The sequence below is a fragment of the Spermophilus citellus genome, assembly GCF_964194105.1.
Source record: "Spermophilus citellus genome assembly, chromosome: 6".
In the NCBI taxonomy this organism is placed as follows: domain Eukaryota; kingdom Metazoa; phylum Chordata; class Mammalia; order Rodentia; family Sciuridae; genus Spermophilus; species Spermophilus citellus.
The window spans coordinates 21,862,658-21,887,762 of record NC_138187.1 but is presented as its reverse complement, the minus strand read 5'-3'; the positions used below and the strand labels follow the sequence as shown (position 1 = coordinate 21,887,762).

At 43.9% G+C, this 25,105-nt stretch overlaps 1 protein-coding gene across 6 annotated transcripts in view; it reads right to left on the bottom strand.

The window, feature by feature from the left end:
* The window catches only part of SRCAP (Snf2 related CREBBP activator protein), a 35,242-nt gene that overhangs the window by 3,134 nt on the left and 7,003 nt on the right, over positions 1 to 25,105 (bottom strand). For 4 of the 6 annotated variants that reach the window (XM_081298927.1, XM_081298930.1, XM_081298929.1 and 1 more), the window contains 29 exons: positions 24,796 to 24,981; positions 24,438 to 24,578; positions 22,285 to 22,507; positions 21,892 to 22,169; positions 21,213 to 21,306; positions 20,988 to 21,077; positions 20,081 to 20,272; positions 19,662 to 19,990; positions 19,376 to 19,553; positions 18,989 to 19,125; positions 18,610 to 18,779; positions 18,279 to 18,471; positions 16,151 to 16,287; positions 15,876 to 16,062; positions 13,626 to 13,795; positions 12,981 to 13,246; positions 12,479 to 12,766; positions 11,744 to 11,908; positions 11,291 to 11,476; positions 10,808 to 11,074; positions 9,038 to 10,491; positions 6,305 to 6,570; positions 5,982 to 6,184; positions 3,843 to 4,012; positions 3,497 to 3,693; positions 3,288 to 3,402; positions 2,962 to 3,081; positions 254 to 448; positions 18 to 101 (listed from right to left, as the gene is read on the bottom strand). In XM_081298927.1, coding sequence (XP_081155053.1) covers positions 18 to 101; positions 254 to 448; positions 2,962 to 3,081; positions 3,288 to 3,402; positions 3,497 to 3,693; positions 3,843 to 4,012; positions 5,982 to 6,184; positions 6,305 to 6,570; positions 9,038 to 10,491; positions 10,808 to 11,074; positions 11,291 to 11,476; positions 11,744 to 11,908; positions 12,479 to 12,766; positions 12,981 to 13,246; positions 13,626 to 13,795; positions 15,876 to 16,062; positions 16,151 to 16,287; positions 18,279 to 18,471; positions 18,610 to 18,779; positions 18,989 to 19,125; positions 19,376 to 19,553; positions 19,662 to 19,990; positions 20,081 to 20,272; positions 20,988 to 21,077; positions 21,213 to 21,306; positions 21,892 to 22,169; positions 22,285 to 22,507; positions 24,438 to 24,578; positions 24,796 to 24,981 — 6,681 coding nt within the window. The remainder of the gene's footprint in view (positions 1 to 17; positions 102 to 253; positions 449 to 2,961; positions 3,082 to 3,287; positions 3,403 to 3,496; positions 3,694 to 3,842; positions 4,013 to 5,981; positions 6,185 to 6,304; positions 6,571 to 9,037; positions 10,492 to 10,807; positions 11,075 to 11,290; positions 11,477 to 11,743; positions 11,909 to 12,478; positions 12,767 to 12,980; positions 13,247 to 13,625; positions 13,796 to 15,875; positions 16,063 to 16,150; positions 16,288 to 18,278; positions 18,472 to 18,609; positions 18,780 to 18,988; positions 19,126 to 19,375; positions 19,554 to 19,661; positions 19,991 to 20,080; positions 20,273 to 20,987; positions 21,078 to 21,212; positions 21,307 to 21,891; positions 22,170 to 22,284; positions 22,508 to 24,437; positions 24,579 to 24,795; positions 24,982 to 25,105) is intronic. The other 2 variants (XM_081298931.1, XM_081298932.1) reach the window with 1 other exon arrangement.

Sequence of the window (25,105 nt, the reverse complement as noted above, 5' to 3'; positions counted from 1 at the left end):
CCCCCAGAGATACTTACTTCTGCCTGCTTAAGCTCCTCTCGGCTCACTTCCTCAAGCGAGGCCTCCAGAAATTTCATGGCATAACGCTCAATGGGGGTCAGCTGCAGGGAAGAGCAGATGTGATGAACATAGGACCTGGGCTCTTGCACCCTTATCTATTATCTTCAGGGAAGACAGATAAAAGGGTCGTGAGTGCAGGCGGGAAAGTTACGAAGGATGAAGGCAAGAACTAATGGGTCTGTTCAACACTGACCTGTTCTACAAGGGCAGCAATCTCCTGCTCAGCCCTGGACATCTCCTCATCCTCAGCCCCAGGCCGACCAGCCTCCTCTCCCTCACCAGCAAGAAAACCATCATTCTCATTAAATTCTGCAAGTTCAGCCACTTGTTCAGCCTTGGCCTGGGTGGCAGCACGGATATCCTCTTCATCCTCAGCCCGACACAATGCCTTTAAAGAGTGTACAGAGGAAAAATAAAAATAAAAAACATTAAGACTTAAAGAAGCTTATACCCTAGGAATTAACTGTGGCAAAAATCTGAGGCCAGGTTTACATAAAACAAGGTTCACAAGAATTCAACCATCTAGGACCACAAGAGTTACCAAAGCAACTCAATGGTTCATTTAAGATGGAATAGATTTCACTAGCTCTCCCACTAGGGAAAACAACTATTTTGGAGAGACTCTTAACTCTACTTTGTTTCCTTAGGTGTCAGCTTCAAAGTTGCCTAATCAAAGACAGACAAACAAGTAGTCACAGAAAGATCTATGGGGGCTGGGGATGTGGCTCAAGCGGTAGCACGCTCGCCTGGCATGCGTGCGGCCCGGGTTTGATCCTCAGCACCACATACCAACAAAGATGTTGTGTACGCCGAGAACTAAAAAATAAATATTAAAAAATCTCTCTCTCTTTCTCTCGATTTAAAAAAAAAAAAAAAAATCTAAACAGCATTTTTCCCCTCTTTGATACTAGGATTGAACCCAGGGTCACTTAACCATTGAGCCACATATCTCCAGCCTTTTTCTATATTTCATTCAGAGACAGAATCTTCCTGGATTGCTTAGGGCCTCACTAAATTGCTGAAGCTGGCTTTGAACTCGTGATCTTCCTGCCTCAGCCTTGTGAGCCACTGGGATTACTGGTGTGCACCACCGTGCCTGGCTTGAACAGCACTTTATGTGTATGTGGAGGGGTACTGGGATTGAACAGCCAGCCTTTTTTCTTTTTTTAGTACCAGGGATTGAACTCGGGCACTTGACCACTGAGCCACATCCCCAGCCCTATTTTTTTATTTAGAGACAGGGTCTCAATGAGTTGCTTAATGCCTCCCCATTGCAAAGGATGGCTTTGAACTCATGATCCTCCTGCTTTAGACTCTGGAGCTGTTGGGATTACAGGCATGCACCACTGGGCCTGGCCCTTTTTTAAAATTTTAAGACAGAGTCTCACTAAATTGCCCAGGCTGAACCCTCTGCTTCAGTCCCCATAGCCATTAAGATTACAGGCATATGCCACCATGCCTGGCCAAACTCATAATTTTTTTTTTTTTTTTTTTTTTTTTTGCACTGGGACGCCTCAGGACAATATACTAAGCATATCTTTCCTTACAATGAATATCTAAGGAAACCACTCCAAAAACCTCTGAGAGAATGAGCCCAGAGCATAGCCAGCAATGAAGGGAAGACACTTGGTAGGGAAAAACACCTCCATGATGTTTTATATCTGTAATTCTTTAAATACTTATCTACAACTGGAGAACTTTGAAAAACTAAAATGCTCAGATGCAACATCATTTTCAATTTAGTAAATTTTGAGTTAGGGCCCAGGAATAATTTTTTAATTTTGGCAGTGCTGGGGATTGAACCCACAGCTAGGCCAAGTACTCTACCAATGAGCTACATCCCTAGTCCTCAAAAGCCTTCCCAGCCACATGCAATGGTGCACACTTATTAATTCCAGATACTCAGGGAAGCTAAGACAGGAGGATCAGAAGCTTGATACCAGCCTGGCAACTTAGTGTGAACCTGTTTCAAAATTTAAAAAAAGGGTTGGGGATGGGGCTCAGTGGTAGAGCATTTGCCTAGCATGTGTGAGCCACTGGGTTCGATTCTCAGTACCACATAAAACTAAATTTAAAAAAATTAAAGATCCATTGATAACTAAAAATATATTTTTTTAAAAAAGGGGGTGGGGTGGGGGATGTAGTCCAATGGTATAGTGCTCTATACTACTTTTTTTTCCTTTTTTGGGTACCAGGGATTGAACTCAGGGGCACTTAACCACCAGCCACATCCCCAGTCCTATTTTGCATTTTACTTAGAGACAGGGTTTCACTGAGTTGTTTAGTGCCTCGCTTTTGCTGAGGCTGCCTTTGAACTCATGATCCTCAGACCTCAGCCTCCAGAGCCACAGGGATTATAGGTGTGCGTTGCCACACCCAGCCAGATAAGAAACAAAAAAACCTTTCTAAGAGACTGTTATGCTTCAATGCTTAGAAAACAGAGTTTTGCATCATATACAAGGTACTTCTTACATGCACTACATCACTTAATCCTAAAAGTTACTATTTCCTTCCCATTCATACTAGGTAGAAAATAAGGCTCAAAAGAGTAATTTGTGATTTGGCTTAATAAATGCAATTAAGAAGCACTACCATTGAAGCAGGAAGATAGCTTGAGCCCAAAGTTTAAGAACAGCTTGGGAAACACAGCAAGACTCCTATTTCAAAAATAAAATAAAAAAAGTGACAGCATTGCTGGAACACAAACCTAGGACTCAGAACTACAAATCCTGTTTTGTTTTTTTCCTTATTAGATAATGTGAACTTAATTAACTTAAAACTATCAAAGGCTGACTATAGTCTGGAAAGCAACAGAAACAATTCTTTCCCCCAAAGTCAACATACTTATAAAAGACAAGTTATACTTCAAGCCATAGCTCTATTTTAGGATTGCCCATTCACCTGCTCCAGAATATGGGTTTGCTTGCTGGCCACAGTCTCCTCTTCCTCCTCGGGGGCAGAGGATACAGATAAGCCAGATGGCTCCTCTAGAGGCATATCAAACAGCTCTCGGATGGTCTGCTATTGGACAGAAGGAAAAGTGTCAGCCAATAGAATGCTAGTCCTAGGTCTACAACTGTGAGGCTGATAGCTCCCCAAAATATCAGAGGTGCCACTAGGTGAAAAGTAGTCTGTGAAGACCAAAGCAGCAACTCTTTAATAAGCAGGGGGAGTTCCTACTGGCAGAGCAATTTCTTCTGCTTATGCCGAAAGATCTTACTTTGTACCTGTTTAAAATAGGCTGTTGTGAAGTTGCCTCCCTCAATGGCCATGTCTCCCAACATTCTCTTCTGATTTGCCTTTTTTAGGATGTTTTCTTCTACTGTCCGTTCACTGATAAGTCTAGGAGATGGAGGCCAGGTATAAACAGCCAAATATATCAAAGTAACCCCCTCTCAGAAAAAAAACAGTAAAGTAAGAGAAGACTAGGTAATACCTATAGATGTGGACATCTCGAGTCTGGCCAATCCGATGACAACGATCCTGGGCCTGAGCATCCATGGTGGGATTCCAGTCGCTGTCATAAAAAACAACAGTGTCTGCTCCTGTCAGGTTCACGCCCACACCCCCACTTCGAGTCGAAAGGATGAAGCAGAATATGCGTTTGTCTGCATTGAACCGTTCCATCAAGGCCTAGAGGGAAAGGAGAAAAAGACGGTATTGGGAAACTTATCTCCCCCAAAATCTCTAAGGTTTAGGAGGGCCCCTTCTAGAAGCACAAGGCTTAGGAAAAAGAGACAGATGCTGAAGAGCCTCTAAACGACTACAGATGCCTGGGTTACCTGTCTCTGTTCAACTCTAGTAGACCCATCCAGACGCAAGTAGAGGTGGCCATGGTAGGTGAGAAACTGCTCTAAAACATCCAGCATTCGGGTCATCTGGGTGAAGATGAGTACCCGGTGGCCCTCTGCCTTGAGCTGCCGCAACAGTGCTGCCAAGGTTTGCAACTTTCCTGAAGAAATATGAAGGGGTACAAGGAACTAGCTACAAGCTGGAATGGCAGAATACTCAAGGCTGTGGTTAAGAGGTAATCAAGGGTAGCCAGGTATGGTGGCATATGTCACCAGCTCAGGAGGAGGCACTAAGCCACCAACTACTCAGCCATATTCCCAGGCCTTTTTTTATATTTAGAGGCAGGGTCTTGCTGAGTTGCTCAAGGCCTTGCTAAGTTGCTAAAGCTGGCTTTGAACTCCCCGATCCTCCTGCCTCAGCCTCCCAAGCTGCTGGGATTACAAGCATGTGTCATTGCACCTGGCCAATTTTACCACTTTTAACAAAGGCCTTCAATTCATCACTCTGGTTTCAAATGTTTAAAATGTGTTTAGGAAAATATTTACTGAGCTGGGCACGGTGGCACATGCTTGTAATATCAGCAGCTCAAGTCTAAGGCAAGAGGATCACAAGGTCAAAGCCAGCCTCAACAACTTAGCAAGGCCCTAGGCAACTTAGTGAGACCCTGTCTCAAAAAAAAAAAAAAAAAAAAAAAAATTAATACCTATTTTTTAATGTGGTGCTGAGGATTGAACCCAGGGCCTCACATGTGCTAGATGAGCACTCTACCACTGAGCTACAACCCAAGCCCAATAACATTTTTTTTCAAAAGTTAAAAAAAAAAAAAAGACTGGGGATGTGGCTCAGTGGTTAAGCACCCAAGTTCAATCCTTGGTACTCCGCCACCCCCCAAAAAAACATTTATTGCACATATACGAATAAAATTTCTTGTTTTCTAACATTCTAAGATAAAGGAAACCTCCAAATATGTTCTTATAAAAATATCTCCAGATTTATGGCAAAAACTAATCACTATGATTCAACAGCCATTTTTTGGAATAGAACCTGATAAACATTGTGGACACCTGGCAGAGATTCTTTGATCCCAGGGGTTGCAAGCCCCAATCCAACCACAGAAAATAAATCATGACTGGTCTAAATAAACCATGGTTGTTCTTTGCTGTTCACCTTTGTCAGTGATTGCCCTGTTTTCGTGGCTCAGTATGAACCATGTGTTATGAAGTAAAGTCACCTGACAGGGCCTTCCCCCTACTCAAAAAAAAAAAAAAAAAAAAAAAAAAAAGACTCACTAGAAATAAGTGTTTTTATTTCAAACCCTTAGTTTCTGTTTAGAGGACTGCTAAGCTACCTGGAGCAATAAAAGTCATCTCAATAACTTGAAGAAACAAGCAGAATAAAAAGATAAAAACCAACGATGGTAGGCAAGGTAGAAAAATTAAAAGGTCCTAGGGTCAGTGAAGATAGTAAGCTGCTGAACCAAAAACACACCAACATTTCTCATTAAATAGTAAATGCTCCTGTGGTTTAATTCACTCTTAGTTGATTTTTACTTGCAGTCAAATGCATTTTATCCAATACAAAGGTCCTTTCCTCTTCTCAAACCAAAATGAACTGTTATTTTTTATTTTGATACTAGGAATTAAACCCAGGAGCACTGAGTTATATCCCCAATTCTTATTTTTGAGACAGGGTCTCACTAAGTTGCTAAAGCTGGCCTCAAACTTGTGATTCTCCTGCCTTAGTTTTCCCAAGTTGCTGGATTATAGGTGTATGCCAACCATACCTGGCAAATTATTTACCACCAAATACCTTTTCCCCATAAATTTAAAAACTATGCTATGTAGACTCACTCAATATTGGGTCCCAAATAATTTGTAAAATATGATAAATGTTCACAAAACAATCACTGTGAGCATAAATGAAATAGCAGTACATACTTTCAAGGAAGTTAAATTCATGAATGCCATAAATCCATTAAAGAGCCTACAATTCTCCATTTTGCTTATAAGCATAATCTAAAAAACTGCCTATAATGTACAGAAATTCTGAGGGACATGTGTGGTAGTCTCCTCTGATGTAACAGTCCTGCTATAAGAGGTCAACGGTCCTGCACTAGCCAATGAACTCACCGCAATCATACTGGATGAGTCTCAAGTCAGGGAACTGGGTGCGCATGTTACATACAATACGGTGCAAAGGACGAGCCCGGGGCCAGAGCTCACAGGCCAATTGCTCCTGGAAGGCTGCCTGCCGAGGAGCCAGCCAAGGAGGTGGGTGGCAGGCATGCAGGGAAGGGGGAGGTGCCTCCACAGGAGGCATGACAAAGATGAACCTGTGAAAAGGAAGAAGGCAAGCAGTGTAAAAAATGGGACTCTGAAAAATCCCAAAAGTTAGCACCTTCACCAGCCCTAACCTCTATATCCACTCCCCATTAGGACTTAGCCCTGCCAACCTCTCAATGATTTCTGACAGCTGGTCTAGTCGCTGCTGGGGAAACAGTACAGCCCGGTGGGCAGCCTCTGTATAAGTCCAAAAGGTGGGGTGGCTGGGGCCAGGAGAACGAGGGCCGATGGGGCTGGCAACAGGTTGGGGCAGGGTACAGAAATCCAGGACTTCAGTCCCATACACAGGTGCCAGGGCCCCATGAGCCTCACTAAGTTGGAAAATCCGTTCCAGGCGTTCAGACCTCTGCCGCTTCCGCTTTTCCTCCAGAGACTCCTAGGGATGGGGAACAAAACCGAGAATGTAATCAGTATCCCCAAGAGTTCATTTAAAAAAAAAAAAAAAAAATTACGGAAAACCTGATGGTTCTTCCCAAGTGGAAACAGAAACCATGAGATCCAAAAAGTTATACTATATTTTTTGAAGTTATCCAAGCTGTTAATGACAAGTATTCCTTTCTTAATGTTACATAAAATAAACCTCTCTCTACAAAATATAACTCATCTTTCCCTGTATGCTACCAAAGCAGAATGCCTGAATATTCAAAATTAAGATCTGAATATCCAGGGCTGGGGATGTGGCGCAAGCAGTAGCACGCTCGCCTGGCATGCGTGCGGCCCGGGTTCGATCCTCAGCACCACATACAAACAAAGATGTTGTGTCCGCCAAAAACTAAAAAAAATAAATATTAAGATTCTCTCTCTCTCTTAAAAAAAAAAAAAAAAAGATCTGAATATCCAACAGATTGTAACACAGATGATTTGTGAGAACTTTCCTATGTAACATTGAACTCAATTCATCTTCTTGTGGGTCCAAAACATTAGAAGGCTTCCTTGGGCTGGGGGTGTGGCTCAGTAGTGAAACACCTGCTTAGCATGTTCAATCCCAGCACTGAAATAATAATAATAATAAAAAAAAGCCTTGGGCTGGGGATATAGCCCAGGCCTCACATGCACATGGCCCTGGGTTCAATCCCCAGCACCATAAAAAAAAAAAGAAGCCTTCTTCAAATCACTGACCCAGAAATAAACAGGTTAATCAAATCCACAGCAGATTTTTGCCAAGAACCAGAATGAAATGGGGTAGGATAGAAACTGCTAACCATATATTCAGGAGAGGAAAAAAGGCAGTCACAAGACCTGTATGACTTTGATTCAATTTTTTTTCATCTCTGTGGCTTCCAGTTTCACAGTCTATAAAACCACCTAATTCTCCTTTGTAAAAGCACTTACCATGCTTGTAGTTTTACATTTGCATAATTAATGTCTTCATTGAAACTACCAAGATCCACATAAAATGAACAGTATCTGTTCTTGAAAAAGCAGTGCAATGCCCCAAATATTTCTTTCTGACTGCTATCTTAAGCTTTATTCCTTAGCTTGAGGTACTAAGTGAGGAATGAAAAATGTCCTAATAGAGGGAAAAACAGTAGTAAAAGAAAATATTTGCAAACCAGACATTTGAAAGGGGACTTGCAACCAGAATATTAAAAGAATTTTTACAACTCAATATTAAGTCAAATTCTCTATTTAAAAATGCCAAAAGATCTGAATAGATATTTCTTCAAAGATACACAAATGGCCAAAACCACATGAAAAGATGCTCAGCATTAGCCAACAGGAAAATGTAAATCAAAAACACAATGAGATTCCACTTCAAACCCACTAGGATGGCTGTAATTAAAAAAAAAAAAAAAGTAGATGTTGGTGAAAATGTGGAGAAATTGAAACTCTCAGACAGTGGGTAAGAATATCAAACAGTGTAGCCACTTTGGCAATTCCTCAAAACAGTTAAACAGTTACCATATAACTAGCAATTCTTTTCCTTAATCTATATCTAAGAAAAATTAAAAATCTATGTTCATACAAAAACTTGTATATGAAATAGTCATAGAAGCATTATTTAAAACAGCAAAACAAATAATCTGAAGTCTCCATCAACTGATGAATGAATGCATAAAATGTAGTACATCCATACAAAGGGATATTATTCAACAATAAAAAGAAACAAAATACTAACATATGCAACAACACAGGTGACTCTCAAAAAATCATGCTAAGAGAAAGAAGTCATTCCAAAACTGTATATATATGAGTCCAAAGGCAAACATAGTGTGCTACCACTGAGCTACATCCCCAGCCCTGGCAGAGGGTTTGCCTAACATGCATGAGGTAATCTTGGGTTTAACTCCCAGTACAGGAGGGAGTTTGGGGGGGAAGTTACATTCAAAGAGCCAAGTGTGATAAATGTGTGCACCTGTAGTCCGAGTTACTAGGGAAACTGAGGAAGAGGGATCTCTTGAGCCCAGGAGTTCAAGGTTAGCCTGTGCAACGCAGTGGGACCCTCCCACAAAAAAATAAAAGTAAACAAAACACGTTCAAAGGGTAGGGATATAGTTCAGTGGTACAGCGCATGCTTAGCATGCATGAGGCCTTGGATTCAATCCCCAGCACCAAAAAGACAAAGAAAAAAAAATGAGCAAGCAACAACCAAACCTCTACCCCTTGGTCCTTACTCACCACTGAGAATGGTAGGACATGAATTAACATTCCCACTTTACAGATAAGGGTACAAACCCAAGAAAGAGTAGGGACTTACCCAAATGTCACTCAAGCACTTGCTACATTAACACTAGGCTTTCCAATTTACCAGGTTAAAAGTGACATTATTCTGTTCTATCCAATTTACCAACACATCAAAGAAAACCAATTTTCTATTTCTTTATCTGGGAAAATAAACTTACCAGATAGAAAGGGGAACGAGGTGGTGGGGGGGGCTGGCGTCGAGGTCGGGGGCCACTGAACGAGGTAGCAGTGGAGGGAGGACTGGGGGGACCAGAGCGCAATGTCAGTGTGTCAGGCTCATCCTTGGGAACAGGCAGCCGGTTTACCATGGTGACAGGCAAGGAAGCGGCACCAGAAGCCGAAACCACAAGGGAAGATGCCTGGGAAGCTGGGGCCTGTGTTGAGGCTGGGGCCAGCGCCAGGGTCTGAGCTGTAGCAGGACCCAGGGTGGGCACAGGAACTGGGGCAGGGCTCAAAGTCAGTGTCTGCACTGAAGCTGGGGCCAGGAGTGGAGCAGATGATGTTGCTGGAGCCAAAGTCAGCGTGTGGGCTGGGGCCAAGCCCATCGGAGAAGCTGGAGCCAGAGACAACGTCTGAGTTGAACCCAGTGGTGTTCCTGGTGCCAAAGGCAGTGTCTGGGCTGGAGTAGGTACCAGGGATGATGCTGGAGTCAATGATAATGTCTGGGCTGGAAAGGGCCCTTGAAGGTTCCCTGTTCCTAAAGAGTGTGTCTGAGATGGAGACGAGGCACCCAGAGTGGATGCTAAAGCTGGGGCTAGAGCCAGTGTCTGTGTAGAAGCCAGGCTTGAGAGAGGTGATGGAACGGGGGCTGGTACCATAGTTTGAGTTGATGATGAAGCCAACACAGAAGGTGGAGCTGGCACCAGTGAGGATGAGACTAATGGGGTTCCTGGCGTTGGTGATGGAGCCATAACTGGAACTGGAGTCTGCGATGGAGCCAGGACTGGAAGAGGAGCCAGAGAAGAAGCTGGAGGACCCAGGATTGCTGTCTGTGGAGCCACCATAGGAGCCAGAGTGGTGGCTAAAGCCTGAGATGCAGAAGGTGCTGGAGCCAGAAGGGAAGCCTGAGCAGGAGCTGGATTTGGCGCAGCCGAAAAGGGATTGGCCAGAGCTGAAGCTGGCACCAGGACAGGGGAACATGCTGGCGCCACGGATGAGTTTAACCCTGGAACATGTGAAGAGGTGGGAGCCAACAACAAAGGGTGACCAGGTGTCTGAGGTGGGGACAGGGCTGGAGTTGTAGCCAAACCTAGAGTCAAGGCTGATGCTGTTGGGGAAGCCCCAGCTGGTGCCAAAGAGGGAGGTCCAGGAGACACTGAAACAACGGGTGCCAGTGCTGGAGTCACATTGGTCAGGAGAGTTGGGCCTGAAGCCGAAACAGGCAAGGGGGCTGAAATGGGGATGGTTAGTGGAGCTGAGGCTGAGGTGGGAAGCGTGGTAGGAACAGAGATGGGGAGTGAAGATGACAGTGGAACTGAAACTGTAGAGGGCACAGGACTAGCTAGGGGAGAGGAGTTGGGAATTGGCATTGGAGAAGAGGCTGGCCCAGGAAGTGAGGATGGCACATGGAGAGAAGAAGAGATGGTCATGGGAGCAGCTCCGGGTGCTGAAGCTGTGGAGACAGAGGACAAATTAGCTCTAAAATTACTTTCCTGATCTCTTACGTCAAACTTAACCTATTTCCCAGAAAGCCACCACTCCCACAACATAACACCAAAAATTAAAAGAACAGGACAACTTTATTTCCTCTCCTTCAAAAGGCAATAAATTTATCTTGGAATTAAGTTAGGGTTTGGGCAGCCCACTCTGGAGCCCAGTGCAAATTAAGGTAGCATGCTGATAACAAGGGGCTCTGTTGTGACCAAGAAACCTTCAAGACCACCCACCCCATCGCATCTCTATTCCTGGCATCAGTAATCTGGACTCACCACTGACATCAGGCGAAGGACTGTGGACCAGCTTGAGAAGGGGCCTCACCAGAGTGGGCGCAGGTATGGGGGCCCGGGCAGTACCCAGGGTAGGTGTGGATAGCCGACCAGGGCTTAATGTGGGGCGTGGAGTCAATGCAGCTTGAAGCCCAGAACTCGCAGGCCTGGGTGCTGGTGCCAGTGGTGGAACAGGAGTCAGTCCATCCCTAGGGGCCTGTCTCACTACGATCTTCACCACGCCTGTGTTATTCACCATGGATGGTGGCACTGCAAGAGGAAGCTACATTGAGAGGAAGGTAGAAAAAAAACAAGACACCCAAAGGATGGAAGAAGTCCCCAAAAGGGGCAGGAGAGGGTGGCAGACAGATACTGAAGATGCTGGCAAGGGAAAACAACAAGGGAAGGCTGGACAGACAATAGCCCAGGACATGTCTGGAAGGACCAAGGCCAGCAAGGGCTAAGTAAGAAGGCCAGGAGCCTCACCCTGGTTAGCAGCAAGCGGAAGGCTGAGGCCAGTGGGGGCAGGGGTGGTGCTGGGGGTCGAAGAAGGCAGCACAGAGACAGGGGTGGGGCCAGGGGTCGGGGCCACGGCCTGGATGAGGGCCACATGGGCAGGCTGGCTGATGAGGTGGTGCTGCCCCCCTGCTGACACCAAGTGCACCACATTCCCTGGGTTAAGGGAAAAGAGAAAGAGAGAGAAGCAGCTATCAGGAGGGCCGAGGCAAGAGCAAGAAAGGGAAAAAACAGGGAATTATGTCTTTAAAAGGACCTTTTTCCTATTTTTAATCAAAAGACCCCTTTTCCAACCATTCCCCTTGGCCCCACCAACTAAAAGCTAGAAAAAGAAACATAAAGGCTGACATCTAAAAAGAGCCACAAAAAAAAGGGACAGAGAAGAGAAGGAAAAGGGCAGGACAGGGGGTGGGTTTTACCTACTTTGCAGCGGGCGGGGCTGCCCCACAGCAAGCTGGCGCACCTGGGCACCAGTCAAAGTGAGCTTGTTGCCCTGGATTTGGAAGGTGAGAGGTTTGCTTCCCCCAGCACTTGCCACTGGACGTTGTGCCAGTGAAGCCAACTGCCCAATGCTGACAACTTCACCTGCTACAAATAGAGAAGGTCATATTGTTCACAGGGTTCACATTGTTCAACATCATTTCTCAGAACCCCCTGAAGCACATACACAAATAAGTCTCTAATTTCTCCACAATTTACCATGTCCAAACAACCGAAGCCCCCACCTACAGCCTTTCGGTTATTGAGGTACTGATTCTTCCAATCCCACTTATTTGGTTAAGAACTTTCTTTATATTCTCTAATGGCACACTATCAAGACTGAATTGATCATGTCCTTTTACCCTCAGTTTTTGTTGTTTTTTTGCATTTTGTTTTGCAGTGCTGTGGATTAAAGGGCCTTGTGCCTTAGGCACACTAATCAAGTACTCTATCAATGAACTATATCGCTAGCCCCACAAATACTTTATTGGTAGGCTTATCACTATTTACCTACCCATGGTCACCTCCCTGACCAGACTGTAAACTCCTTAAGGAGTCTTACTCATGATTTACCAGTGTCTGACAAAACACCTAACATATCTTTTATTCTCTCATTCCCTCAAATATAAATCTTCCTCCCATTTCAAGTCCCTCACCACCAGAGTCCTGGGAACTTACAGGGCAGACGGGCCTGCATATCAGGAGACAGGATCAGGCGCTGTGGTGCAGGATTTGGAGCTGGCACTGATGTGGTGGTAGCAGTCGCCGTAGTGGTAGAGGTGGTTGTTGCAGCAGCAGGAGAGAAGGTATAGCCTGGCGGCACTGTAAGGGGCTTCAACAGACTGGAGGAGCCTGGGGGTGGGACGGGGCTCAGACGAACTGGGGCAGGTGGGGCCGGCTTCAGGGACAGGGTTGGTGTGGGAGGCCGTGAGGTCCCACTCAGGACTCCCAAGGGGGATGGCAAAACTGTAGATACAAACCAAATACCTGTCAGAAATATCCTCACTAAAGCCTTAGCCTGGTCCCAGAAGCCTCCATACTTCCCCTTTTAGCCTATGAAATACCACACCCACTTCTTCCCAACCAGGTCCTCAAACTCATTGCATTACTTCTTCCCTAGTCAGAACAATCTTCCTGAAGTACCATTCCACTCATAACCCTTGGCTCCCTTTCAACTCACCCTGGGGGAGAGGACCACTGTTTGGCTGCAGGGGAGGCAAAAGAACAGGTCCAGGGGGTCGGGATGCAGGAACAAGCGGGGGTCCAGCAGGTGAGGCTGACATCATCAGTGGTGCTGGCAGTACTGGGGGGGTTGGGCCAGGGGGAGGCTGGGCTGAGAACTCAGGGCCTGGAGGGGGTCGGACTGGGACAGGGCCAAGGGGCGTCCGTGGGCTGTTCACCACCACCACCGTGCGGCCTTCTTGCTTGGGCATTGGCTGCAGCATCCTATGAGGAAAAATCAAGGGGGTAGAGGGGGAAAAAGAAACAGCAAAAGAAAGGAAGAAAGATGAGGCAGAAAGATTATAAGAGCAAAGAGGGGAAAGAAAAAGAGACCCAAAGAAGAACAAGGGAAAGAAATCCAAAATGATCAGAAAGCAGCAAGCAAAGACAGAGGGCAAATAAAAATATCAGTGACAAACATAGGAACCACTCCCAGAACCCTCTTCTAGTTATTTTCTTCCCTAATCCCTCCATAATACTTTATTCTTTTCCCATATAAACATTCTAGCCTAGTCTCCAACACTTCTTTTCTATCCCAAACCCTTCTAGCCTGCTGTAGTCACTTTTTCTAAGAACCCATCCCCTTATTCCTTAGTCCTGGTACCTGTTGACCTTCATCTTGACTGGCTTGGGCCGGGGAGGAGGGTCAGGAGCAGTGGCCACCTCTAGCAGTACTCGGCGAGAGAGGCGGTGCCGGGGCAGAAACGTATCAGCTTCATATCGAGAAACACGACCCTCCAGGCCAATAAGGTCAAACCGACCCATATCTATCCGCTGCCACAAAAAGGAACACAAAACATGGTGTCAAAGGGACCAATTTGGCCATGATTTCTTGGATATGACATCAAAAGCACATGCAACGAAAAAATAAACTGATAGGTTATATCAAAATGTAAAACTTTTGTGCATTGGTGGATGGCATCAACAGAATGAAATAGCAATCCATGGACTGGAATGATATCTGCAAATCATAGATCCAAATTGAGTCATTTTCCAAAGAACACAAAGAATAATAACAACAAAAAAAAAATAACCTGGTTTGAAAACAATCAGTAAAGGTCCTGAACAGACATTTCTCCATAGACGACATATAAATGGCCAATAAACACAAGAAGATACTGAACACCAATAATCATTAAGGAAATGCTAATAAAAACCACAATGAAATACTATTTCACGCACACTAACATAGTCATTATCGAAAAATATCCTTTGGGGCTGGGATTGTAGCTCAATTGAAGAGTGCTTGCCCAGCATGTGTGAGACACTGGGTTCGACCCTCAGCACCACATTAAAAATAAGTGAAATGGGGCTGGTATTGTGGCTCAACGGTAGAGTGCTTGCCTCACACGTGTGAGGCACTGGGTTCAATCCTCAGCACCACATAAAAAAGGAAAATCAACAAAATAAAGGTATTTGTTAAAAAAATAAATAAATAAGTGAAATGAGGTATTGTGTCCATAAATTAGAACTCTTTTTTTTTTTTTATTGCAGGAATTGAACCCAGAGATACTTAACCACTGAGCCACATCTCCATCAGTTTGTTTTTTGTTGTTGTTGTTGCTGTTTGAAACAGGGTCTTGCTGAGTTGCTAAGAGCCTCACTAAATTGCTGAGGCTGGCTTTGAACTTGGGGTCCTCTTGCCTCAGCCTCCCAAGCCACTGGGATTACAGGCATGCGCCATAGAACTCTTGTACACCACTGGTGGGAATGTAAAATGTCCAGTTGCTATAAAAAAACAGTAAGGGAATTCCTCAATAAATAAATAAATAAAAATCAGAAATAGAATCACCATATGATATAGTAATTCTACTTTTGGTCATATGTCCTCAAAAAATTGAAAGCAGGGACGTGTGCACCTATAATCATAACAGCATTATTCACAAGTCAAAAGGTTCAAACAATCCAATTGTTCATTAAGAAATAAACAGATAAACATGTAGTACAGTCACACAACGGAATATTATGTATTCTTTAAAGAAAAATTTTACACGTTACAACATGGACGAACCTTGAAGATGTCATGCCAAGTAAACAAGCTGCCAAGAATGAGTACTTTATAATTCCCAAACACCCTGACTAGTCAAATTCATAGAAACAGAGAATAGAATGTTGGATGCCAGAGGCTGGGAAGAGGAAAGGGACTGTAATTGTTTAACAAGTATGGAGTATTTTTTTTTTTTAAAGAGACAGGGGGGGGGGAGAGAGAGAGAGAGAGAGAGAATTTTTAATATTTATTTTTTAGTTCTCGGTGGACACAACATCTTTGTTGGTATGTGGTGCTGAGGATCGAACCCAGGCTGCACGCATGCCAGGCGAGCGCGCTACCGCTTGAGCCACATCCCCAGCCCCAAGTATGGAGTATTTTAATTCGGGAAAATCAAAGAAATAGATGGTGGTGATAAGTGCACAACAATGTAAATGTACTGAATGCCACTGAAACATATTACTTAAAATGGAAAAGACAGTAAATTCTATTAAATGTATTTCATCACAGCAACAAAAAGAAAATTGGGAGGAGGGAATGTGTTAAAAAGTGGAAAGCAGTACGAAAAATAAAACATCTACAAAACATCTATAAGTATGCCAGTACTACAGGTCCTGGCACTTCCAAAAATATTAATTCAATTCTCAAACACACTGCAACACAGTAGGCCTTACAATCTCTGTTTTGAAAGGTAAAAAAAAAAAAAAACCCAGACACAGAGGTTAATAAATTTGCCAAAAGTCACATGGCTAGAAAACAATGAAGTGAGGGTAATGAAGGAATAAGTAAGGATACAAAGGTCAGACTCCAAAGAAAAGAGGTCTGAGACTGAGGTAAGGGCCAACCACCTTGGGGGCAACTACTTACCTGGAGCGGGTGGACATCAGTGGCCCTTAGCACCAGAGAGGCGGTGCTGAAGCAGATACCTGGGGTGATGAAGGGAGAGGTAACAGGTCGAGGGTCAAATAGATTTGGATGATTGCAGACTTTTCGCAGCTGCATCAAAATGTTGATGACGCTCATGAAATGGCCTGTGGCTAGTGTCTCCTTAGTTCTGGAGAGAAGAAAAATAAATGGGACATTCTGACAGCCATCTGCACTCCAATCCAGGGTCCCAGGGCTCACCCTCAGTCCTCCCTTACGTGGTCTGTGCCATGAAGTCATCATAAAGACAGCGCTGACGCTTGGAGAGTCGGCAGCGGATAACATGCTCATACTTTTTGGGCATCTGCTTCTCGACATCCACCTTAACTCGGCGCAGCAAGAAAGGTCGTAAAACCTAAAGCAAATAAGCAGGAGGCTGACAGGAGACAGTGGGTACTAAGCTCCAGCCTAGCCCCTCTAGCTGGATCTTGGCCCCATGCCAGGTGAGTGCTGACTTAACCAGCTAACTATCATGGAGTCATGCAGTATGCCAGATACCAGTCAGATAAGAATAAATTAGAAGTAAGCCCTCTTCTCAAGAAATTCATTATCCACTGAAGGACACAAAGATAACCATACAAAAACAAAGATACATGAGGAAGCAGTGAGAAAAAACCAACCCTACACAAGAGATGACTCAAACTACATTTCAAGGAGTGACTGTAAGTTTACGAGATTACAAAAATAAATCCAGGAGAGAAACTGAGAATAAATATTGTGGCTTTGGGGCTGGGAGTGTAGCTCATTGGCAGAGTCCGTACTTAGCATGCATGAGGCACCAAGTTCAAACCTCAGCACTAAAACTAAAGCAGAATAGAAAAAACAAATCTTTAATCTCAGTATATAAAAAAGTTCATAGAGAACACAATCTTCCATATCTCTAGTGACATGGAGAAGTAAAGGAAGAAAGGGAAATGAAGTGTAGTAGTTAAGGAAGATTTCCTGATTTCTAGCTTGGTTTTATAAAACAATGTAACTGACCAAGAAATTATTTGGGGCTGGGGATATGGCTCAAGTGGTAGTGTGCTCGCCTGGCATGCATGAGACACTGGATTCGATCCTCAGCCCCACAAAAAAATAAAGATATTGTGTCCACCTAAAACTAAAAAGTATTTTTTTTTTTAAATATTTACGTTTTAGAAGTAGTTGGACACAATATCTTTATTTTGTTTATTTATTTTTATGTGATGCTGAGGACTGAACCCAGGGCCTCACACGTGCTAGACGAGCGCTCTACCGCTGAGCCACAATCCCAGCCCTAAAAAATAAATATTAAAAAAAAAAGAAAAAGAAATTATTAGCAATATTTTTTTTTAAAGAGAGAATGAGAGAGAGTGAGAGAGAGAGAGAGAATTACAATATTTATTTTTTAGTATTTGGCGGACACAACATTTTTGTTTGTATGTGGTGCCGAGGATAGAACCCGGGCCGCAAGCATGCCAGGCGAGTGCGCCACCGCTTGAGCCACATCCCCAGCACCTATTAGCAATATTTGGCTAAGAAATAACAGGATGTAAAGGCCACAGATATTTGTCTGAGAGAAGAGTGAATTCAAGAGAAACTTTCTGGGTTGTAGATGTAGCTCAGTGACAGAGTATCTGCCTCTTTCACAAGACCCTCAGTTTATCTCCCAGCACCAAAACACTCTCCCCCACAAAGAGGAACTTTTAATTAAAGATAGAAATTAAAATTTAGGTCAAGAGATCTAGAAACCCAAGGTGTTGTAATTGAAGAATTATTATCCCATAGCCTTGGGAATGGTAATGCATATGAAATACACAGACTGAAAAGAAAATTAAAATGTTGAAAGACATTGTTCAAAAGGTGGGAAAAAGAGGAGGAACCACAGACAACAGACCAAGAAAGAAAACATAGATGAATAAATAATGAGAATGAAAGAACACACACCAAAAACACAAAGTTGAGGAAACCCAGTGAAGAGAAATCCAATCAGGGGCCTGATTAATAGTATCATTTCTTTCTTTTTTTTAATGTATTTTTTTAGTTGTTGATGGACCTTTTTTTAATTTATTTGTATGTGGTGTTGAGAATGAACCCAGTGGCTCACCACCCATGCTAGGCAAGCGCATTACCACTGAGCCACAACCCCAGCCCCAACAGTATCATTTCATTCAAACAAAGTAAGGACAAAAACATCCCCACTCAAAACAAGTAGAATGATGACTCAAGTGAAGTCACTCTATTTAATAATGGGTGAGTCACTAGCATATTACTGCTTGACAAGTAAGTTCAGCCTAGTGCAGATTTCCCTCTCCCCACCAGGGTTTTCTGGTTATTGTCCTGAGCTCTTCACCAATACCCTTGGCAAACTACTACAGGCTCTACCTTGTGGAGGCGTTTGACTAATCCTTCATTATACTCTTGGCTGCCCTCAATCATGCCAGTTAGGGGGTTAGAGAACCATTCTTTGAATTCACGATGAGACTGGAAGACATGGGGCATCAAAAAGTGCATCAAGGACCACAGCTCCATGAGACTATTCTGCAAGGGAGTTCCTGTAAGGAGCAGGCGCCTCTGGCTGCAAAGAGATAAAGGGAATCAGAAGAATGGTCAGCAAGGTTCCAACCTTCTAAGTATCCTTAATATACTCCTCAACCCAGTAGTTCATCCTTCAGGTAAAGCCAATCCTCTCACAACTGCCCATCTCAATCGGTACCTATTAAAATTCAGCAATGACTGCCAGCGTTGGGACTTGAAGTTCTTGATGTTTTGAGCTTCATCCAGAATGAGATAGCGCCAGTTCTTGCGGCGGAAAGCCTGGTGGTCCTGCAGCACCAGCTTGTAAGATGTGATACACACATGGAAGGCATTGGGCTTGGTCCAGCCCTGAGGGACCAAAGAGAGAAAGTAATAGTGTGTGGAATGAAAAGAAAACAAAGAGGACAAAGGGAAGACAAGTTAAGGTCCTCAAGGGATAGAAGTCAGGTTGGAAGAGGATGGAATAATAGGAAGAGGAAAGAGGGACTTTATCTGAGGAAAAGGCCAAAACTGAAGAAAGCATCAATATAAGAAAGTAACCACATGGATGATCGAACCTGCCGCTTAAGCTTCCTCTCTTTCTGGGCTCCATAGTAAGTAAGGATTTTAAAGCTGGGGCACCAACGTTTCAACTCCATCTCCCAGTTCAACATCACGCTGGTAGGAACAATGATTAAGTGGGGACCCCAGTTACCTGTTTAGAAAAAGAATTAAGACATAGTAAGGATAAATAAGCTTTGCAGTTCTGGTTCCTAAGATATAACCCTGACCACCCTTTCCTAATAGCCCTTCCTAAGAATTCTAGAACCTACACTGTTCTCCCTACAGGGTTATTAACCAGAGTCAAATTAAGTACCTCACTCTCCTGCAGGTCAAGTCATCACCAAATAAACTCCCACTGAGTTGGCCAAGAGGGCCCAGAAAGGGACCTCCCTGCTACTTACCTTTTTCACAGGCCAAATGGGCAAGCAGGGAGATGGTCTGGATTGTCTTCCCCAGTCCCATCTCATCTGCAAGAATGCCGTTAAGCTTCTTCTCATACATAGTAACCAACCAGTCAAGCCCAATGTGTTGGTACTCCCGGAGTTGGCCCCGTAGGAGCAGGGGAATAGGTGTCTTTACCTTACAGGGAGAGAAAATAAAAAAGAATCACCATAGTTGAAGTGAGGAATCTGTCACTGGAAAACCATAGTTAAGATATGAGAAAGCAGAATATGGGTCTGGGGATACCTGGGTAGTGGCCAAGGTGTAACCCTTGGGCTGTAGACTTTCAGCTGCTGCAGCAATGTCAGTAATTTCTTTCTTAGGGCCCAGAGTGGTAGTGGGCCCCGGGGTTGGAGGCCCACTGCCTCCATCTGCCTCACTCTGCTCTTCATCACGGGCAAGCAAGTACTCAACCCCAAAATCATCATCTTCCTCCTCTTCTTGATCTGCCTGGCTTTGTGATCCAGCATCTTCAGACTCATCAGATTCAGATTCCTCCGATTCTGAACTCCCACCTGTCTCTTCTTCCTCTGAATGCTCATCTTCCTCATCCTCACTCTGCTCCTCAGCAGAGTCTAAATCAAAAGACCAAGGCTTAGTGCTCACCGTAACTGTTCCTCCAACACCTGCCCTCACCAGTTCCTGCCTTATGACCACACCTTTACCTGACTGACTGCTACTATCCTCTTGAGGAGCTTCTTTAGCTTCTGTGGGACCCTCTAGTTCACAATCAGAGCTGTTAGCCTCAACATCCTCATCTTCATCTTCTTCTTCACTACTCCCAGAGCCTGTAGCAGAGGCATCAGAGGCATAGGCTCCTGCATACCGCTGCAACAGTTCCTCCATAGATAGCTCACCTGGTGATAAAATAAAGGGTATGTTCCTGGTTGCTTTGAAGGGAGGGAGAAAGGGTTTAAGTGTTATCAGTTCATTTTATCTAGAACTCTATAACCATTACTAGGCCCAAGTCTAAAGGAAGACAAGAGTGTACTTTCAGTACCAGCTACCAAAGCCAAGTCCAACCTGGGATACAACCATGGTGGTGCTGCCTTCTTCTGAGAAGTATGTTATCAATCTGGTAAACTTCCTTTCAAGATTCAGGTCAAATATTGCCAATATCCTTTATTATGCGGTGCTGAGGATCAAACCCAGTGCCTCATACATGCCAGACAAGTGCACTACCACTGAGCTACAACCCAGCCCCACCAATATCCTCTTAAAGCAGCTCTTCCCTGCACTAAACTCCAATATCAAGCTTCAAATTTCCACTATGAGTATTCAGCACTTTCTACTTCGTTTTTCCTTTATAATTCTACCTTTACCATTAGACCCAGAGTTATACCATAGAAATAAAAAATATTTTAGGGGGGGCTAGAGTGGTGACTCAGTGGTAGAGCGTCTGTCTAGCATGTGCAAGGCACTGGGTTCAATTCTCAGCACCATATATAAGTAAATAAAATAAAGGTTCAATGACAACTAAAAATTTAAAAAAAAAAAGGTATCTTATTCATTGCTCTGTTCTAGACCCTCTGCATCAAGTGGATGCTCAGTAAAATATCAAGGGACTATCACCTTCTCGAGCCAACTCGCTCAGTTCCATGGCATGATCCACATCCCCTTCCAACTGCTCCTCAGCTGCTATAGTATCCTCTTCATCCTCCGCTAGGAGACAGAATGAAGCAGGATCAAGAAAGAGACACAAGACAGTTCAAGAGAAGAAATGAAAAAGCCTGAAAGGTTAGGTCCACACATTATTCAAGGGGTAAGGGGCAAGAGGATTAAGAGAATAGGGCTGACCTTCATCTTCATTGGCAGTAAACTCTTCATCATCTTCATCTGGATGCCAAGGTTGTTTGTTGCGCTGTGTGACAGAGGAAGGTGGGGGCTTCACCTAAATGGATGAAAAGGAGGTTAGAAGAGCAAGAGGAAGGTACAATGTTGAGTAAGACATCACAAAATGATCTCTGTTCCAATGAGTAACACCTGCCACTGGCACAGTACCAGGCGCAAGGACGCAATCAAGGGTTTTCTCTCAGCACCAGCTACCAAATCCTGTCCCCACTGCTGGGGCAGGATCTGTGAAAGTGCTAGGAAATAACAGTCCCCAACAAATGGACATATGGATAAACACAGCACACAGGTCCAGAGAAGACTTCAAGGTGACCATCCCAACACTCAACTTACAAACTAATACAAGGAGTATTATGGTCATTTCACAGAACTGACGAGGAATAGCCAAAATAAGACCAAACTGCAATTTAGAGTACAGTAAATAAACTCTTTTCACTGTAACAGAAACTGCTAACTGCAGGCTAAAACCCAGATTCTTTCCTAGCCACTCCTAAATTAGAACTCAACTGTCCTTAACCAGGGAGAACTCTCAAAAATACATCCAACATCATAGCCCAGAACTCAAACCTGAAATTCTCCCTGTGCTTCTACTCTGAACCCTTCCCTCCAACTCCTGTTCCCATACCTCCAACACCTGAGAAGATTCTTCTTCAACACTTTCTTCAGGCCCATCTCGTGTGTCACTATCATGAGAGGAAGGGGTTTGAAAGGGGCTAGAAGGCCCTCCCAACAGTTGAGGGGGGAGAGAACGGAGCAGCTCTTCCAGGGGCAGTTCTCCCTCACGTCGAAGCAGCTCAATCTCACGCCTCTGGGTCTCTGCATCATTGCCTTCCTGTTGTTCTTCAACCTCAATGGTTTCCTCATCATCTTCCTCCTCCTCCTCTTGGGGCTGGAAGTCCCCATCTATAGCAGGAGAACAAGGTCACAAAGTCCACGGGCCCTGCAAGCCACAGGGTGGGTTTTTCAGCTCTGGAAAGGGTATGAGGGGAAGAGTAACAGGGCCAAAGAGAATACACACCTTCATCATCCAGCCGGGAAGCAGCGGGTGGAGGACTGGAAGCAGCTGAGGAAGAGCCAAGGCAAGGGGAAGAGCCAGCTTTGCTGGAGGCTAGTGGTTGGTTGAGGCTCTGAGACAGAAGGTCTGAGTACTTTTCAGTTTGCCCCACAATGAAGTCCAGGTGGAGGTCCAAGGCTTTTTTGCGCTTTTCCTCAAGCCGGGACTGTTGCTTGAATTGCACCACCTGCCACCATCATGAAAGGGACTGCTCACCAAAATAACCATGTATATACTCTTTTGTCTAACTTTAGGAAGGTCTCTTCTATCCTAGACCTTGGGCTGACCACTCAAGAAGAGCTAAATAGTTTTTAGGAGGTTTGAGATGTATAACTCAATAGTAGAGTACTTGCCTACAATGCACAAAGCCCTATGTTTGACCCTCAAAGCCACAAAAAAAACAAAAAGAAGAAAAACCCTTAAATAATCTAAAGGAGCTCATGATTTAATAGGATACTTCTGAGGGAAGCATAAAAGGAATAGAAGGAATAGAAGAATTTAGACTTCACCAGCTCAGGATGATTTACAGATGAATCTGGAGCTATATCTTAAAACATGTGGCACTGTGGTAGCTCAGTGCACAAAAGCCCTGTTCAACCCCCAGAATAGAATAGAAAAAAAAAAAAAAGTGGGTGTTTCCTAAGTACAAATGAGGAAAATCTTCCCAGGTGCAAAACGATCTTGTGTAAAATGGTCAGAAAGATGTATCAAACTAAGGTGAAAAAAGATTCAAAAAAAAAGCACTGCAAATACAATTCGGTGGCAGAGGCAGAGCAAGAACTTAGCATGCACAAGACCAAGACCTTAACTTCAATTCCCCAGCATCAAAAAAAAAAAAGGGCAAAAAGCAAGTCAGGCACTGTGTTGCATGATTGTAATCCTATCTACTTGGAAGGATTACAACGTCCAGGCTAATTTCAGCAACTTAGAGAAACCTGTCTCAAAATAAAAAAATAAAGGACTGGGGATGTAGCTCAGTGGTAGAGTGCACTGCAGTCAGACATGATGGCACATGCCTGCAGTCCCAGCTCTTGGGTGGCTGAGATAAAAGAATCATATGAACCCATTAAGTTCAAGACCACCCTGTACAACATAATGAGATGTCATCTCTACAAAACTGGGCATGTACTAAATTCTGAATTTGTATGTATTTCTTCATAGTTACTCTCTAAACAAAACATTGTAACCATGACTTATGTAGCATTTATGAATACATTATAAAGACTATTTTATTTATGAAGCATTTATTAATATTTTAATAATTATTTACCTAGCATTTGTGTCATACTAGTAATCTAAAAATATATTTTTAAATATTTATTTTTTAATTGTAGTTGAACACAACACTATACTTTATTTATCTTTATGTGGTGCTGAGGATCAAACCCAGGACCTTGCATGTGCTAAGCAAGCACTCTACCCGTGAGCTACAACTTCAGCCCTAAAAATATTTTTTAAAGCACATGGGAAGATGTGGGTAGGTTATATGCAAATACTGTGGCCTTTTACATATTGCACTTGAGCATTCCCAGGTTTTGGTACCTACAGAGATTCCTTGAACTAATTCCCTACGGATACTGAGGGAGGACAGAACTTGAGAAACCATTTACAACTTAACACACAGGCAATGGGAATTTTGATGGCATTCAAGAAAACTAAACACATATATGCCATAAATGTGTTTTAGAAAAAGCATGTTAGTCAGGTGTGGTGGTGCATGCCTGTAATTCCAATGCACTCAGGAGACTGAGGCTGGAGGATCCAAAGTTCAAGGCTAAGGCCAGCCTCAGCAACTTAGCTAGAACTCACATTAAAAAAAAAAAAAAAAAAAAAGGAAGAGGAAAGTAAAAGCATACTATAAGCCTTTCGAAGAACAAATGGGCCAAGGAGTCCTGTTAATAATCCCCAAACGCATGGCCCTTATCTTGCCACCATATTTCCTTCTTTCTCACAGCACTAAATGCTAAAAAGGCCCAATGCACAAGAGAAATGTCATTAGAGTTCCTTGAAATTATAATATATTTATTCTGTCAAGGAAAGTTTTCATCATTCCTACTATCTTACCATCCTCCAACATGATCTAGGACCATTTCCTTTTTCCAATTCCCATCACTTACCTTTTCCACATTACTCCAGAACTGTCTGACATCCTTGGCCATAGTGGAAGCAATTCGGCGCAACTTTGCCTGTTCTTCCCTCCGAGCCCGTTCCTCTTTCTGCCGCTGCTCCTCGTGGTGTCGGATCACCATGCGCACCACCTAAGAATAAAGACCCAGAGTGAAAACACTCAAAGCCAGACCTCCATATCCATCCAACCAAAAGCAAAGGCCAAGAAATACAAGATGTTAGGCTTGCCTCTTAATTCTATAATCATCAAAAAAATGCCTACACCATTCTGTTTGGCTCTCTTCCAACTAAGCTACGCATTAAGGGAAAGCATACCTGTATGGAAAGTACACCCCACTGAGAACATACCTTACGGGCCACACCCCGTTTCCATCGGCGCTCCTGAGCAAAGTCGGCAGAGAGCCACTGCATCTCCTCACACAGGTAGTCCCAGTGGCCCTTGGGCCGAGGGGGCTCTGGCACCTTAGGCAACCTCTTCAGTGACCAGAAACCCTCTTTCCGCAGCTCAGCAATCCGAGTCTCAATTTCAGCTTCCTAATGAGGGAAAGTTAGGTCAACAACTCCTAGATATACAGGCCATCTCATTATAATAACTGAATTCCTAAGCACTGATTGGGCCGAGTATGCTATGCTTATATTGTGTCCATATGCCAATCTT